At 37.0% G+C, this 17,224-nt stretch overlaps 3 protein-coding genes across 3 annotated transcripts in view; 2 read left to right on the top strand and 1 right to left on the bottom strand.

Moving 5' to 3' along the window:
* Positions 1 to 17,224, bottom strand: part of LOC142349400 (putative Bax inhibitor 1) — a 189,157-nt gene that overhangs the window by 46,638 nt on the left and 125,295 nt on the right. The gene's annotated exons all lie outside the window — the stretch shown is intronic.
* The window catches only part of LOC142349403 (putative SERF-like protein), a 241,169-nt gene that overhangs the window by 207,529 nt on the left and 16,416 nt on the right, over positions 1 to 17,224 (top strand). The gene's annotated exons all lie outside the window — the stretch shown is intronic.
* LOC142349295 (uncharacterized) lies at positions 3,523 to 15,902 on the top strand. The gene is made up of 6 exons (XM_075400765.1): positions 3,523 to 4,544; positions 8,438 to 8,528; positions 8,854 to 8,973; positions 9,039 to 9,059; positions 14,179 to 14,330; positions 14,942 to 15,902. The coding sequence occupies exons 1-6, from the start codon at positions 3,997 to 3,999 to the stop codon at positions 15,075 to 15,077; spliced, it is 1,068 nt and encodes a 355-aa protein (XP_075256880.1). The 5' UTR covers positions 3,523 to 3,996; the 3' UTR covers positions 15,078 to 15,902.

The following is a 17,224-nucleotide window of genomic DNA, read 5'->3' as shown; positions in this document are numbered from 1 at the left end:
GGGATGAACGTTATGCGCCTTTGCAACAAATGGCTTCAGAAAAACGAACGCGAGACAATCATACGGTGCAGAACGAGTGGTAAACTGGAATAAAAACAAGATCAAGTCTCATTCGAGGCAAAAATGGAACAGCAGAAGACAAGATTGACTGAGTTGAAAGAAACCAAAGTTGAAGAAACGATGAAAACCATCTCCATGATTGTTGAAGACACCTATGCAAAAGTAGTCGCTCGGAGCAATCACAAAAAGAATGAGACAGCCAAGCCGAAAAAGGAGAAAAGTCACCATCACAACATCGAGAAGAGTTCCCGAATCCAAGTCATCCCCGAAGATGTCGAAAAATTACGTGGTGAGAATCTAAAAAATCAACGATGTTCTCAAGACTATTGGCGTCAGCCTCAGATAATGGAAACGAAGAGACCCGGGAAATATAGCAAGCAACGTGCGAAACCTAGAACAATTCTCGTTACCATATCAAGAGAACACGAAGCCAGAATGGACCTAGCAAATCTTTGAAAATCGAGACAAACTCGTGGACGATAAAGTTTAACCTCACGTACAAATTAACTAAAGATGAAGCACTTAAAGATAGTCTCTTCCTTAAACGCTGTAGAGAGCTATTGAATGACGGCCTACCTCGGAAAAAAGTGAAGATGAAAAGCTTTGAGTACTTTAACAAAAACGTGATGGTGGATCTTGAGACGTTCAACTCTGTAGATCCTGAAGCAAGTTCATGACTACACGAATTGAATGTTTTGCAGATCAACGCACGAATCCTGGTGAAATACGAACAGCGCTTCCTTCTACCAAATGCCATCAGCCTATGCCAGCCGGCAGTCTGTTAACTGTATCTGTGTAATACGGCGCAATAACAAAATAACTAATTCCAAATTACTGTTGAATGACTACTTACTCTTTTGCTCAGATGGAAAAATCCACTGAAAACAAAAATTCATACGGCGGCACTATCACTGCCATACAAAGTGTCCTCAACTGTCGGCGATTGGTAATGGATGAGGTCGACAGTTGTGTTATCTGCAAATTCAAGTAAACAAGAGCATAGTGTTTTTCTGTTCCTTCTACAACCCCCCAAAGACCAGCCTCTATCGATTTCCAACCAAAAGCCTTGAGAAAAGTTTATCTTGCAACCCAAAAGACTGCATAGCCTTCGTCTGTGGAGACTTGAACTTCCCCAGTTTGAATGGGACGAACTAGAACAGTACTTGAACTCCTCAGAAACAGACTCTTCCGTCAATCGATTGCCTTCCCAACCAGTAGCAAGGACGTTCTTGATGTCACATTCCACCGAATTTGCAACGTGCTTTCAACAAACGCAACTGCTTTTACAAAAGTTTTCAACTGTTCATTACACATTGGGGTCAAAGGCACAATCAAACTACGACATATAGTTAAAAATAGTATTGAAGTTTTGGTTCAGATAATTTTAACAAAATAGTCACAGATATGGAGCAAACTCCCTTCCTGCCAACATATTGATATTGCCCATTGTCACATTTGGAAGCATGTGATGGTTTCTATACCGCATCGACTGCCGACTAGTGGAAGCTATTCAAAAACGTGTTACCAAATGGATATTTATTTACAGAAATACCGATTACATGACCATGTTGAAAGTAGCTAATTTACTACCTGTACCCATGTTTTTCTAGCTATCGCATCTGTTGCAATTATTAAAAATTTGCAATGAGGCATACGACAGTGACTATCGTTCGTTCTAGAATTCTGTGATTTGGAAAAGCAACGTAACTTGTTGTACTAAGAACCCCAAAGTATCAGAAGTCTCACGCCAAATTCTTTTTTAGAACACAATGAATTGTGAACAACTTACCAAAAGATATCAACTTTCTGGATCAGCATTTAAAAAAGATTGTTAATTTAAAACTTTCTTACGAACGTTTTTGAACTCTGAGTTCATCATCAGGTTATTAACAATGCAAAATGCTAAATTAAAAAAGCCAGAAAATAAAATGCAAATCACTAAAATACCTCATTCAAGGAAATTTAAAGCAAATTTTTGCATATCTACACTCGTATCTTCAAAATTTTTTCATCTGAGTAAATATACATTTTCGATTTGATGTAGCAGATGCATATACACGTATTTTTATTAAAAAATCTACATAAATTACCTTTAACTTACTTTGTTTTTGTTGAATAGAAAAATTGAAATTTTCGTTTCATGACGTGTCTTTCTTTGAAGTTGGAGTTTCATCTCCAAACTAAGCTTTCAGTGTCAACTCTTGTACTCGCTATTCGTCGCGCGTGTTGATGGCTGGTTTCAGTGTTCTTATATAGAGCGCCTCTAGTGTCATTAAAAGATTGGTTACCGCACTGGTCTAATATCTTCCACTGGAAAGCAGTTTTATCACCGGTATATTCAATTGCATGTATTCCCATCGGTGAGTCCGCCTTCGCATGCTCTGCAATCCTTATGGTAATGTAGTAAACCATGGAATTTAATGTATGACATGCTCATAAAATACATAGTGAACGCACATTTCGAAATTTTCACAAAAAATAGGAGAACCAAAAGAGATGGTTATTAAGAGCCAACCGGATTTTAACAATATAAAGAAAGCATCATAAATAATGATAGGAATCATCACGGAATGTCATCTTAACGGGAGACGTCAAGGAATGTTTGTTCTTGACGGGATTCGTCAGGCAGGTAAACCTGTTATCTGTTAGTTTAACTAACAAAGACCCGTGCGGTACAAAATAATTATGAGAAGATCCCAAAGAGATTAAAGAAAATGGGTAAAAATAACCTAAGATGAATCAACCATTCATAGGACCGAAACCAAAGACTATATTCAAAACTAAACCTCATATAATTGTGCTGCCTTTCTCTTATTATCTTTACACCTTCTCATCTTTTGAAACTTATTGTATTTTCGGCCAATAATTCTAACTCTATATTGAACAGTTTGATTATTTACAGCTTCATAATTAATTAAAGTCTTAGACTTGAATATTTTCATCAGTAACCCCGAGGTTTTAAAGTGCTTTATAAAAACCCCCAAACCAACCCGTAACCGTACGCAGTGCACGGATATTACAGTAATACGTCGGCATGACTGCCCTACATAGATGGATTTATATCCATTACAAGTGAGTTCATAAACCACGTGGGGTTTGAGATTTTTATCAATTCATTAGAGATGCTGCCTCAGTACTGTAATACAAATTGTTGTTTCAGTATTTTTCTGTTGTTTTACGGCTACACCCGCGTTATATCTTTTTCTTTGTTCTTTCATTCGCAGCTGGTTAATTGTATCCTCGACGATATTCCCTACCCAATGCCTAGGATATTTATTACGTTCCCAAATTTCATTATTTGTCAATGCTCCATGGAACGCTTCCCAATTGCTGGTGGCTCGGAACAGGCGGTGTATTGTTCCCTGTGTTATGCTTTTCTTATGTTGAAGTGGTGCACAGCTACGATACTTCACAATTGTTCCAGTATCTAATGGTTTTTGATTACATGTGCAAAAAAGTGTCCCCTCCGGTTGTACGTTAATTGACATGTCCAGAAATGGCAAACTGATTTTCTCATGCGTTGTTTCTGGATTAGTCTGGACTGAAAAATCGACTGCTGAACCTCATATACCAGAGAGTGCGGGAGGAGTGCCTTGACGAAGATGTGTGCACGTGGAAAATCTGCTTTGATTGTGCGAACTGCCGTCCTCTTCGGCGGATCTAACCGTGAAAGTTGAGACGTCCCCTACATCAAGCTACAACAATAGACGTCCCCTACAGCAACAATTCAATGTTCTTCGATAACCAATATGGCTGTCGGTAGTCACCGTTAGCTTGTAATTCCTGAGGATAATCACTCTGGCAACATAGAGCTTTCGATAGAGTTGTTTTAATTGTTCGTTTTTATATCTGGTCTGTCGTCAAGGCTAGACAAGTTCAAATGAAGCTCTTGGGCAATTTTTTTTTTAATATGAATATTCAAGATTCAATGGTTTTATGGCACAAGTGCAAGCAGAGAACCTTGAGAATGGCGATGAAGTAGAAGCCGTTGCGTTAGAAGACGAAAAAGATTTACAAGCTGTTAAAGCGGAGGATATACGAGACGATGTCGTTGAGAGCCTAACAGATGTGAACGAAGCTGAAAATGAAGCTGAGTTGGTGGTAGAGAAGAATGGGCACTTTTCTGTCGGAAATATAGATAGTATGGAAGAAAATGAGAATGCCGGGGCTGGGTCCACTGGAAGCGATAATCCTAGTAACCCGGTCGATGCCAAAAATGCTATTATTGATCAAGAATCTGAATCAATTGAACCTGCTACTGTAGTTCAGAATGAAGGACTGGACGCGGAAACCGTTCTCTATGCTGCGAATGACAATGCGGAAGAAAGAAAATCAAGGAACAGCGAAGATTCAGTATTACCGAGTCAGTCTCTAACAACTGTGGAAGTGCGTCAAGTTACACAAGCTGATGTTGACCCAAGAAACAAAGCTAATATTGAACCAATCAAGCGATCTTCGACTACCACCAGCGGTGCATCAGAGAAGTAAACTCACTAGTTTTCGTTTTGCATTTTTAGATTTTCCCTCGGGTTCGAGAAATCTTATGCAGCCATTATCTGAGCTAATTTGACAACTCACGTTCGCATCAGTGTGTGCACATGAGCCTATTTTTTTCAAACTGGTTAACTCGAAACAATTTATCTGCTCAACAGTTCTCCAAGAGCCTAGTTCGTCTGAGTATGCTACATGAAGTGCTGAGTAGACATAAGTTAATAGTGCGGAGGGCAGTTCTTTGAGTTCGGGACCCAATTCTTCGACAGGGCAACCCCTCGAAAGTCGTTTGGGACTAATTCGACCGACGTTAGTTGGTTATGTTTAATTGCTCTCGAGCAAAGTTTGAAGCAGTTATTTTAAACGTTTTCTTATGTCAATTTTTGCTTGACCGTTTTTGCGCCTTTGTTCTAGAACATAACTTGACTTCTTGAGTGACTTTTTCACTTTTTAGTGCTTCATTTTTGATTGATCTACGTTGCTCTGGTTCTGAAAGTTCGTTGTTAAATCGTGGCTACATGTTGTATTTACTGTTTTTTTATTTAGACATAATATCTTTTTGGAAGTTTAGAAGTGAATTTCAAATTGTGGTCTGCTTTTTTCGCACATTATCACCTAATGTAATTAAATAAATAGTGACTAAAAGTGATAGAATGTTTTTTTGTTAAAATTTTAGAGGTGCAGGGTTTTTAAGTTTTATGACTTGGATACATTTTCTTTTTAACCCGTTTTTGTTCCACCTCTGTCTCTTGGTTTTCCTCAAAATTGGTGTTCGTTTAAAAGTTATCCTTTCCAAATCTAATTATTCGCTAATTTTTGGCGATTTCGATGATTGTTAATGAGGACTCGTCCTGTTAAGTATTTTCGCTGTCACCAAAATTTTCATTGCAACAATTTTTTTGCATTTCTAAAGCTAGATGCAATATTTTAATCAGTTACTTCTATTGCATCGTAGATGAATGTGTTGGTTTGATTCCCTGGAAAATTTTTTGATAAAATAAAAACAAGTAAAAGATTTATTTAGTTTAAATTATGTAGATTTGTATTGATTTATTATGTAGATTTATATACAAAAATCTAGATTTATATTGCTCTTACTGTAATTTAAGTTGTTATCTTTTTTGCCTGAGTTGATCGCAGTTATATCCAGGCAATCTACCGTCTATATTCAAATTGTAAAAATGAGACTTAAAGCTCAAAGTGGATTTTTTGAACGGAAAAAACAATACGGCAGAGCAAAAGTTTTGAAGCAGAACGAAATGAAAATTATATTTGATATATAAATTCGATCTCGTTTTATCGAACCAATTTTCCGCCTAATCAACAAACATGGAGATTTTTTCTGAAGAAACGGTATAAACTGGTAACCTCGAAAGAATTTTTTTGCTTAGCAGTTCTCCAAGCGCTTAATCCGTTTGAGTATTCTACCTGAAGTGCTGAGTAGACATAAGTTGATAATGCGCAGGGCAGTTCTTTGAGTTTTGGGCCCAATTCCTCTAAATTGTGACTAAAAGTGATGGAATGTTAATTTGAGAAGTGTAGGGTTTTTAAGTTGAATGACTTGGATACATTTTTCTTTCTTGTCCCGTTTTTGTTGCACCTCTGTCTCTTTTGGTGTTCCTCAAAATTGCTGTTCGTTTAAAATTTATCCTTTTCAAATCTAATTTTTCGTTTATTTTTGTTTTTCGAAAATTGTTAATGAGGACTCGTCCTGTTAAGTTTTTTTCGCTGTCTCCAACAATTTTCATTGCGACAATATGTTCGCTTTTCTAAAGCTAGACGCAACATTTTTAATCAGTTACTTCTATTACCTCGTAGATGAATTTGTTGGTTTGACCCCTGGAAAATTTGTTGCTAAAAACAAATATAAGATTTTAAATTATGAAATCTAGATTTATATTGTTGTCACTGTAATTTAAGTTGTTATCGTTTTTGCTGCCTGAGTCAATTGCAGTTATTTCCAGGCAATGTGCCGTCTATATACAAATTAATAAAAGTAGACTTAAGCTCAAAGTGGATTTCTTGAATGGAAAAATTATCATTGCAGAGCAAAAAAGTTTTGGAAGCGAAACGAAAAAATTTACTTTACAGATATCATTTCGATCTTTCTCTTAAAATCATCCTGTTAAGTATTTTCGCTGTCACCAAAATTTTCATTGCAACAATTTTTTTGCATTTCTAAAGCTAGATGCAACATTTTAATCAGTTACTTCTATTGCATCGTAGATGAATGTGTTGGTTTGATTCCCTGGAAAATTTTTTGATAAAATAAAAACAAGTAAAAGATTTATTTAGTTTAAATTATGTAGATTTGTATTGATTTATTATGTAGATTTATATACAAAAATCTAGATTTATATTGCTCTTACTGTAATTTAAGTTGTTATCTTTTTTGCCTGAGTTGATCGCAGTTATATCCAGGCAATCTACCGTCTATATTCAAATTGTAAAAATGAGACTTAAAGCTCAAAGTGGATTTTTTGAACGGAAAAAACAATACGGCAGAGCAAAAGTTTTGAAGCAGAACGAAATGAAAATTATATTTGATATATAAATTCGATCTCGTTTTATCGAACCAATTTTCCGCCTAATCAACAAACATGGAGATTTTTTCTGAAGAAACGGTATAAACTGGTAACCTCGAAAGAATTTTTTTGCTTAGCAGTTCTCCAAGCGCTTAATCCGTTTGAGTATTCTACCTGAAGTGCTGAGTAGACATAAGTTGATAATGCGCAGGGCAGTTCTTTGAGTTTTGGGCCCAATTCCTCTAAATTGTGACTAAAAGTGATGGAATGTTAATTTGAGAAGTGTAGGGTTTTTAAGTTGAATGACTTGGATACATTTTTCTTTCTTGTCCCGTTTTTGTTGCACCTCTGTCTCTTTTGGTGTTCCTCAAAATTGCTGTTCGTTTAAAATTTATCCTTTTCAAATCTAATTTTTCGTTTATTTTTGTTTTTCGAAAATTGTTAATGAGGACTCGTCCTGTTAAGTTTTTTTCGCTGTCTCCAACAATTTTCATTGCGACAATATGTTCGCTTTTCTAAAGCTAGACGCAACATTTTTAATCAGTTACTTCTATTACCTCGTAGATGAATTTGTTGGTTTGACCCCTGGAAAATTTGTTGCTAAAAACAAATATAAGATTTTAAATTATGAAATCTAGATTTATATTGTTGTCACTGTAATTTAAGTTGTTATCGTTTTTGCTGCCTGAGTCAATTGCAGTTATTTCCAGGCAATGTGCCGTCTATATACAAATTATTAAAAGTAGACTTAAGCTCAAAGTGGATTTCTTGAATGGAAAAATTATCAGGGCAGAGCAAAAAAGTTTTGGAAGCGAAACGAAAAAATTTACTTTACAGATATCATTTCGATCTTTTTCTTAAAATCATCTTTTATTACTGTTGTCTTAAAAGTTTTGTGAGAATAATTTAATTTACGTAAAATTACCTGTTATGCCCCCCCTAAAATTACGTGTTTTTTTATGCCCCCCCCCCCCCCCCCTCCGTGTTTCTATGCCCCCAATTACATTTTATGGGTTGTTGTACAGCACGTTACTAGGCAAAAACTAGCACGTGCACCTGGAGGCGTAAAATATATGAACACTAAGCCCGGGGGGGGGAGAATAGATCCATTTTTTTCGTAATGATAATATATGGGCATAATCAAAATAATTGTTTTTAGTCCATTTTTGGACAAAAAAGATTTTCAAAGATTCTTTTTTGTTTCCTGACAAATTCTCACCGTTATTATGAAACTGAAAAGTCTAAAAAACCTTTCGATGGTTTTTGTAGACTTTTCGAAAGATTTTGGTCAAGATATATTTACTCACAATGTCTGTGGACCGTTCTGGATCCATCCTGATGTTTATTTTTGTTTTGCTTAGGAGTCGGACCTTGCAAATGATTGAGGATGCCAGAAAAGCTCATGCGATGAAAGTGAAGAAAGACAAAGAGGCTGCAAGCAAACAACAGGAGGTCAGAATAAGTGGCCTTCTGAATTATTCCATGAATTTTTTAAACTTGAAACTCGGAAGTGCTGGATGTTACTAGAACTGTAATTGAAATCGCCAAAAAAGAACTAGCTTAATTGCATCTGTTTTAAGCGTTTTTCTACGGCAAAAAATCTTTTACTGATAATCGTAATAGCGAAAAGTTTAAACCTAGCAAAAACAACATGAAAGCACACCTATTGCCATAATGTATGCCTTGAAAATCTGAGATGAAAAAGAACTTGTAAATTTTATTTAGGTTATGTTAAGTTTTTGACAGCAAAAATTTTTAGGAATTGAAAATTATTTAGGAACTGCGTAAGAAGGAAGAGCGTAACAGAGAAGTGTTCGAAGAATGGTGTCGCCAAAAAGACGAAGAGGAGCGTAATAAGAAAGAAAAGGAGCGGAAGGAGAAGGAAAAGTTGTATCAAGCACGTGTTTCTTTATTCATTTAACGTGCTATTGAAATTCAAAATTAACCTGTGTTTTGTTTCAGGACATGAGCAAAGACGATAAGGTATGTTCGTTGAAAATTCTCAGAAAGTTTACAAGTAGAAGGGTGAAGGATTTGTGTCATTACCACAATCCTAGTAAAATAACAGCTGGAATTGATCGGCCGTCTTACACCATCCAATAACAAAGTTCACTCCTCTTTTTCTGAATTGAGTTGATGTGATGTCAGTTTGCTTTCTCCAGTCTCTTCGATTTGCTCAATCAGCTAGTATCGATTGGGATATGACCGCGAACTGAACATTTCCATACAATTTGTAAACATTTAACATGCTTCTTTTATGCTGTTTTCCAATTTTTGAGTCGATTGTTTACTCTGATGTTGGAATCGTGACATTACCACATTCCTAGTAAATAACCAGCTGACATTGTTCAGCTGATTTACATCATCAGATACCAATCTTCACTCCTCTTCTCTTTTCTTCTGAACTGAGCTGAGTCGATGTGATACCAGTTTGCTTTCTCCAGTCTCTTCGATTGGCTCAATGAGCTAGTATCGATTGGGATATGACCGTGAACTGAACATTGCCATACAATTTTTTAACATTCATCATGTTGCTGTTATGCTCTTTTCAAATCTTCAAACAAATTTGTACTCTGATGTTGGAATTGTGCCATTACCACATTCCTTGTAAAACACCAGCTGACATTGTTCAGCTGATTTACAGCATCAGATACAAAATCTTCACTCCTCTTTTTTTCTTCTGAATTGATTTGAGTCGATGTGATATGAGTTTGCTTTCTCCAGTCTCTTTGATTTGCTCAATGAGCTTGTATCGGTTGGGATATGACCGTGAACTTAACATTAATAGACTGTTTTTAAGTGTTTCTGCAACTAGTTGCAGCTATCAGACGTTATAATGGCTCTGTGGATTTATAAATTCATTTTTAAAAGAAACTTGATGGAATTTTGTCATTACCACTTTCCTACTAAATATTCTGCTGAAATTGCTCAGATGATCTACAGCATCAGATATTGTTTGCTACTCCTCTCTTCTAAATGGAGTTGAGTTGATGTGATGTCAATTTATTTTCTCCAGTCTCTTCAATTGGCTCAATGATCTAGTTTTGATTGAAATGTGACCGTGAATCGAGATCAATAATGCTAACATTTAATCTATTTTGCCACGACAGATAAAAGCTGTGAAGAAACAAGTGGTGTAAGGTACAGTAAGCTTACTTTGAAGTTTATCTCAAACTTTTGAGCATTTTTTTGAGCCTGTTGGTCTTTTTTATGCAGTTTTTGTCTGACCCACAAATTTTTCTGGAAAAGTTATTAGATAGACAGCATAAGGAAAATGCTCCTTTGGTAAGCAAAAATTAGACAAGAAAAAAGGCAAAAAAAGGTTCAGCCAAAAGTTCTTTTTTCACTTAGGGAGAGTATCCACTTTGTTATTAACGATGTCTTAACTTGCAGAAATGTGTAGTCTCTTTTCAGTGTAATATTTTTTCAGCGCAAAATTTAAAATTGTTTCGCAAACAGTGAGTGCTTCAGATATTATAAGTACCCGGATATTGGTGGAAACGCGCTCTTTTAAATGAGTTGAAAATAATGCTTCATTAGCTAAAATTTTGAGGAAAAGGAAAAAAATTTGCATGTTTTCTTTATTAAGTTGCTTTGGTATGCTGTGAAAGCCTTAAGCAGGAGAGAAACATCAAGAATTGGGATGATAAGTTGTCAAAAATTACCTTTTTGTTGCTTCTATCTTTTATACCATTAAGCTTGCTGTCAACCTGTTTTGCTACAAGTGTTTATTTCTGAAAGACGTTTAATGACAAAAAAATTGGACCCCTAGCCGTTGGGTTTTAGTTATTATTAAGAAACTGACAAGTGCTCTTTACGGCAGAATTATGTTTGCATAATGTTAAGTACAACGAACAAAGACCCTCACTGTAGAGCATAATGATCGGTAGAAGAAAAACAGCTCAACCCTTTAGTAACGCTTTTAATGACAAAAGTATATTTGAGAGATTATATGTTGGCTAATACTTTGCGTAGTTCTCTGTTTCTTCTATTTGCAATTGTTTAGTGTTGTTGAGAATTTAGTGGGGTAGTGTTATTGAGTTGCCACGAAAACTTTAGTTTGTTTTGCGAATGGTTAGAATAGCAACATTTTTCCTTGCCTTTGATATTTTGATAATTCATTGAGCAGAGTTTTTAACAGAATTAATAATAATTGTTAGTCCTGTGAGTTCTGTTTTGCAGATTAGTCCTGTGTTCTTTTTGCTTGACCGAGCAATGCAATTGTTCGCTTGACCGATTTTGTCTGACCCTTTTATTTTTTCGTACTCAAAATGGGAAGAAAATGTAAAGCTCGGAGGGCACTAAGTGGCTCAGCAGCTCTCTTAGAGCCTCACGTCTTTCTAGTTTCCTAAGTATGAGATTCACCGAAACTGTTTTGAGGCGACAATTTTATGGTGTAATCTAAGCCCCCCCCCCCCTCAGTCACCCCTCGCCCAACACGCCCGTCCGCCCTCCTCCACCTAGCGATTTAAACCCGTTTGATATTGGTTTTCTTTCAGTCTTGTGTTGTTTTGTAATCGCAGGAAGTTGGGAGCATTTTTAGTTGTCTTTTTATGCAAAATTGTTGCCTGACCGTTGTTCTAGAATATTCTTTCTTCTTATTGAGTTTGAAGTAAAGGTTCCTATTTGATAGAATAGGCTATCACTTCTCAATTCACTGAACGTTTTTGAGAGCCATTTAATCTGTACTTCTCAAAAAATCTTAAGTTTATTGCTACACTTGTACAGTTGGTTTAGTAATTTGTTTCCTTGAACTTTTTTTCTGTAAATTTAATCGCAGAAGTTGCTACTTATTGGCCTTGAACTTGATGTAGTCCTTTGTGCTGTTTTTACTTATATTTTTGCTCGACCGATTTTATGGAATATTCTCCAGTGCGATTGAGCGATTTGAATTTTCTAGCGAATTTTGCTGAGTTAATTTGTACTTCCATTTTTTTATAATTAATTGCTATCAAACGAAGTTTGTAGCAACTGTATTAGTCCTGCTGGTCTTTTGAATGCGATTTTTTGTCTGACCCATTTGACTTTTCTACCTCAAAAACGGGATAAACAGGTAGCGCTCGGAGGGCATTAAGTTCTCTTATAGCCCTAAGTTTTACTATGCTCTAAGAATATGATTCACCAAAACTGTTTGAGGAGACAATTTCATGTTGTGAAGGGAAGCTGTCGCTTTAAAGCCGTCGATTTGAAGCCCCCTCTCATCTAGCCTTCGCAAACCTACCCCACATCGCTTGACCCCCCCCCCCCTTCGCTTGACACCCCTTTCCCATTCGCGCCACATACACGCACGCACTCTGTTCACCCCACCCCTACCCCTAATGCTAACATCCCTAAGCCCTAGTTGGCTAGCATCCCTAATGCTAGCATACCGACGCCAACCGCTCCCCGGTCGTTTGAGAGCAATTCGCCCGACGTTAGTGATTTATGCTTATTGCCTGTGGCAAAGCGCTTTTTTCATCTTTTATGAACTAGCTGAGTATCTCCCCGCTGGGCCTGCAATTATTTTTTTTTGTTTATTGACAGTTTATTCAGGTTTCAGTTGTTTGTCGACCATTTTTAGTGTTTTTATTGTTTTATTTTGATTACATTTATATTGGTTATAGAAATGGAGTGTAGAGCGCGTTTCCACTTGTACTTGGGAGAAATTAATTAATGGAAATTGTTTGCCTCTGACGGAAACAGTTTAATTATTTAATTTTGATATATTTGTAAATTTGAGATTTAGTTGTCTAGGTATTCATTCTTGTTGGGATCAATATATGAAAAGCTTTGTTAGGAGCCGCTCATTTTCGGTTTTATGTAGTTCTTGTATTCATTTTTTTCAAGTGAAGCTGTCAAACGAATTCCTAACTGTAATTCAAACGTGCACGTAGTTTTCAAATGGCGAAAGTTTGCAATGTTTAATTGCTCTCAAACGAAGTTTATATCAATTATATTAGTCTTGTCGGTCTTTTTTATGCGATTTTTCGCTTGACCGATTTTTCGTCTGACCCATTTGACTTTTCGGGACTTTTCTGACCCACTCTTGGTTGACCCTCTCCCCCCACTGTAATCCCCACCCCCCCATAGCGATATTGCCCCCCACCAACCCCCTCCCCCTCCCTACGTCAGCCCCCAGCCTCGAGAGTCAAAGATTCTCCTCTAGGGTTTGACAATGGTTTAGTGTTTAGTTTCTAGATGTAATGGAATGGTTTTCAAGAGTCTAACATCTAGAATTTTGAATTTTTTTGACATTTGTCAATTTTTTTTAGCCTCAGGGGTCAAAAAACCTCCATTAGGGATTGATTATAAGTTACTGAGAAAATTTTTTTGGCCATGGGTTAGTTTTTAACTTTTTATCACTAATTTTAGCATTTTTTTGTAAAACTTATTATCATGTTCCAAGTTTATGGATCTTTATGAGCCAGTGAAACTATTTAAAGCTTGAAATAAGGATACTGGATAGTCTCTTGAGACAATGAAATGGTTTTGAAGATTTTAATTTCTTGAGTTTTAGCTAGATTTTGTTAAAATTTTCAATTGTTTTCATAATTTTTGAATATTTTTGTCCTTTTCTGAGTTTAGCGATCATTACTGGCCAACTAAGCTTTTCAAGTCTTGCAGATGGGTTACTTGACATAACTCCAGAGACAAACAATGGTTTTGAACATTTATTTTTCCACTGCGAAATCTGGAAACTGTTCTTTTAAATTTTGCAGTATTTTGCAAATTTTTAAATTATCAGTTTTTCTCTTACTAACAAGGCTAGAAAACTAAAAGTTGCAGAGTCGATTCAAGCTAAAGCTAGCCTCACTAAACCGTGGCTAGCTACTGACGAAGCCAACCGCTCGCCGGTCGTTTGAGAACAATTCGCCCGACGTTAATTCGCCCGATAAGTTTCCATACTTATCCCGAAGTTGACCCCCACGAACTTTTCAAAACTGCAAGGTGCGTGTTTCAAGCAAGATTACATAACTCTGCAGACTGCATTTTGAAATTCTGGCTGACATCTCGAACCGCTGGGTGATTCTCGATAAAAAGCCAGACGATCTCAAGACGAACTTCAAATAATATGCATTTGTTTTAATCGGCTGGTATTTTTTAATTTTCCCTCTTTTTCCAGGAAGAGCAAGCGAGGCGTAGTTTCAACGACTGGGTGAAGGAGAAAGACAGACAGGCACAACAGGACAAACTGATGCAGGAGTACAAGAGACAAGAAGAACAGAGTGTTCTGTACACAAGGACACAGGAGGACTCAGATGCTGCTTTTAGAAAGTAAGAAAAACTCCACAGAGTAACTGTTAGGTCTCTAACAAAAGGTAGTTTTTCAGAGTGTCAATTGCTGGACCAATTGATCCTTGTTGTGAAATTGACACTCTGAAGGGCTACCTGTTGCTGCAGATCGTTCGCGAACTTACTCAAAATCTCTCCCATTAGAGCCCCCATTATATTTTTGGAAATTTGTGATCGGTACCTTTTCCCCCCAAAAGAATAGTTCTCTTGCTTCATAGGTCTTGTAGATGCCAGAATCAGGGTAGCATAATTAAATACCCATTTTTTTAACATTAATGACCATCATCGGTTCTGCAAATGGACTGTTGGTACAGAATTGAAGTTAATTGCTCTCATACAAAGTTTGAGAGCTGTCATAATAGCCGTGTGGTCTTTTTTATGCGATGTTTCTGTTGACCGATTTTTTGTCTGACCTTTTTGACTTATCGTCCTAAAAAACGTGATAAACAGGTAACTCCCGGAGGGCATTAAGTTCTATTAGAGCCTTTTGGCTTACTAGACTCTCTTAGGTGAGAGAAATTCGGAGAGCTTTAAATGGTAGTGCCGCAGCAATCCGGTACCGGCTGTGAGATGACATGTGTATTTTAACATAGGTGGTTGAAGCAAAAGAAACGCCAAGAAGAGGATCAGGTGAAGCTAATCAGACAGAGAAACAAGAGAATCGAGAAACTGAGGCAACGATGGGAAAAGTACAACTACAGGAGCTTCTTTGACAACACAGCTCTCTAGTAACAGAGTAACCCGAGAGATCTTCGAATCAAACGAATTTTAGAAGATTAAAGAAGATTGCAGATGGCATCATAGTTGAGCTTACAAGATATTGGTGGCAGGATACGACAGATTTTTAAGAGCAATAATAGAACATACTCGATATTACGGCGCGAAGTCTTAGTTTACGACTCTAGAGCTTAGTTTACAACAGAAGATAAATACGGACCATCAGTGGCTAAATCACTGCTGCCTGTTTTGTCGCAACTTCTGTAAAATAATCAGCTCTTGACATGAGTTAGACGAGATTAGATCTACTAATGTGATTGTTGATCAGCGTTTTATTATTGTTTATTGCTTTATAGAAAGTAATTAACAAAATTGCGTTTAGGGTCTGTGTTGTTTGAAATTAGTTAAAGGAGCTGTAATACGTTAATACTAGTTAGAATTTATATATGTTAGTCTTGGCTATGACGTTGACCTTTTGCTGAAACACCAGTGCTATGAATCCTCTTGTTCGGTTTTCTTTGCTAGACATATAAAAAATTAAGACCGATTATTTGTGTACTGTATTAGAATTACTTACATTTGCCGTTGCTTTCGAGCAAAAAATGTGCTTTATAAAGATGTCATTGTCAATTTGTTTGACCAGGCTGCCATTTTGACACCCGAAAATTTTCGTTTCTTTGCGAAAATCCGAATGCAGTTATAGTGTTTGATGATTAATTTGTAAATAGTTGTTTGTACATAGCGAGTTCTGTAAATATGTATATTTGAAATATTTTGACATAGCTATATTCTCTCTAGTTGCGCTTAATTGAAATGGGAAATCAAAGTTAAAAACAAGGATTTTTAGATTGTTCAAACAATGGTTTTAGAAAATAAAAAGAGGAAACAACTTAACTTACGCACCTCAGGGAAGCGACAAACTTGAAAATGTTTTTTGACAGCTGCGGATAAGAAAACTGATTTTGTTCACAACCCCAAGAGTGTTGCTAAATCTTACGCACACTAAGAGCATTCGAAGTCATAAGAAACGGGTGATGTGATCAGTGAGCTACCCTTTCCTGGCTAAATTTTTTGAGCAGCTATAATTGCAGCTTTTTATTTTCTTAGTCATTAGAGAGTTTAAATAATTATCGAGAACTGAGGTTGTCGATAAATCTTGAAATTCTCTGATTACAAGAATATAAACAGCTGAAATTATAGCTGCTCAAAAATTAAGTCAGGAAGGGGTAGCGTATTAATGGCACAAATTTTAAGGTCTTCTTTAATGCGATTTTTTGCTTGAGCAATTTTTTGTCTGACCGATTTGATTTTTCGTCCTCAAAAACGAGATTAATGGGTAAAGAGAGCATTAAGTGACTGAGCAACTCTCTTAGAGCCTTACTGTTTACTAGTCTCTGAGTATGCGATTCACCAAAACTTTTGAGCAAGCATTTTTATAGTGTGAAGGGCGGTTCTTGATCGTTAAATCTAAGTTTGACCGCCCTCAGACAACCCCCTCCCCCTTAGGCATCTCTACCCTCATCCCCCATCTCTTGCGCTTTAACCTCCAGCTGTCCGCTCACCCCCCCCCCCCCCCATGATGTCATCCCGAAGCCCCAGCTGGCTACCAAAACCAAGCACTAGCTGGTCGTTTGAGAGCAATTAGACCACGTTAGTCAGCTATGTTTAATTGCTCTCGAACAAATTTTGTAGCAATTACAGTAGTCCTGTGGTTGTTTATGCGATTTTTATGCGATTTTTCGCTTGATAAATTTTCCATCTGACCTATTTGACTTTTCGTTCTAAAAACGGGATAAACAGGTAGCGCCCAGAGGGCATTAAGTTCTGTTAGAGCATTTTAGCTCACTTGTCTCCTATTATGTGATTCACAAAATCTGTTTTGGAGATGTATACTCATGGTGTGAAGGTCGGTTCATAGAATTTGGAACCGCCCTCCCCACTCCCTTTTCACACCTCTCCCACCCACATCAGCGCCTCACTTCACCCACAATCCCCCCTGCTCATCGTTCAGGCCGTAAGGACGTGGCCCCGTGCAGCCAAAGCCCCCATCAAACTACCCCTCTCGGTGCATCCCCGGCTGCGCCACCTCACGCCCATTCAATTAAACTCAAGCTAGCCTCACTAAATCGCAGCTAGATACTTACGGAGCCAACGCTCGC

This window comes from Convolutriloba macropyga, chromosome 11 (assembly GCF_964194025.1).
Source record: "Convolutriloba macropyga chromosome 11, txConMacr16.3, whole genome shotgun sequence".
Lineage (NCBI taxonomy): Eukaryota > Metazoa > Xenacoelomorpha > Acoela > Convolutidae > Convolutriloba > Convolutriloba macropyga.
This window is presented reverse-complemented; position numbering and strand designations above follow the sequence as displayed.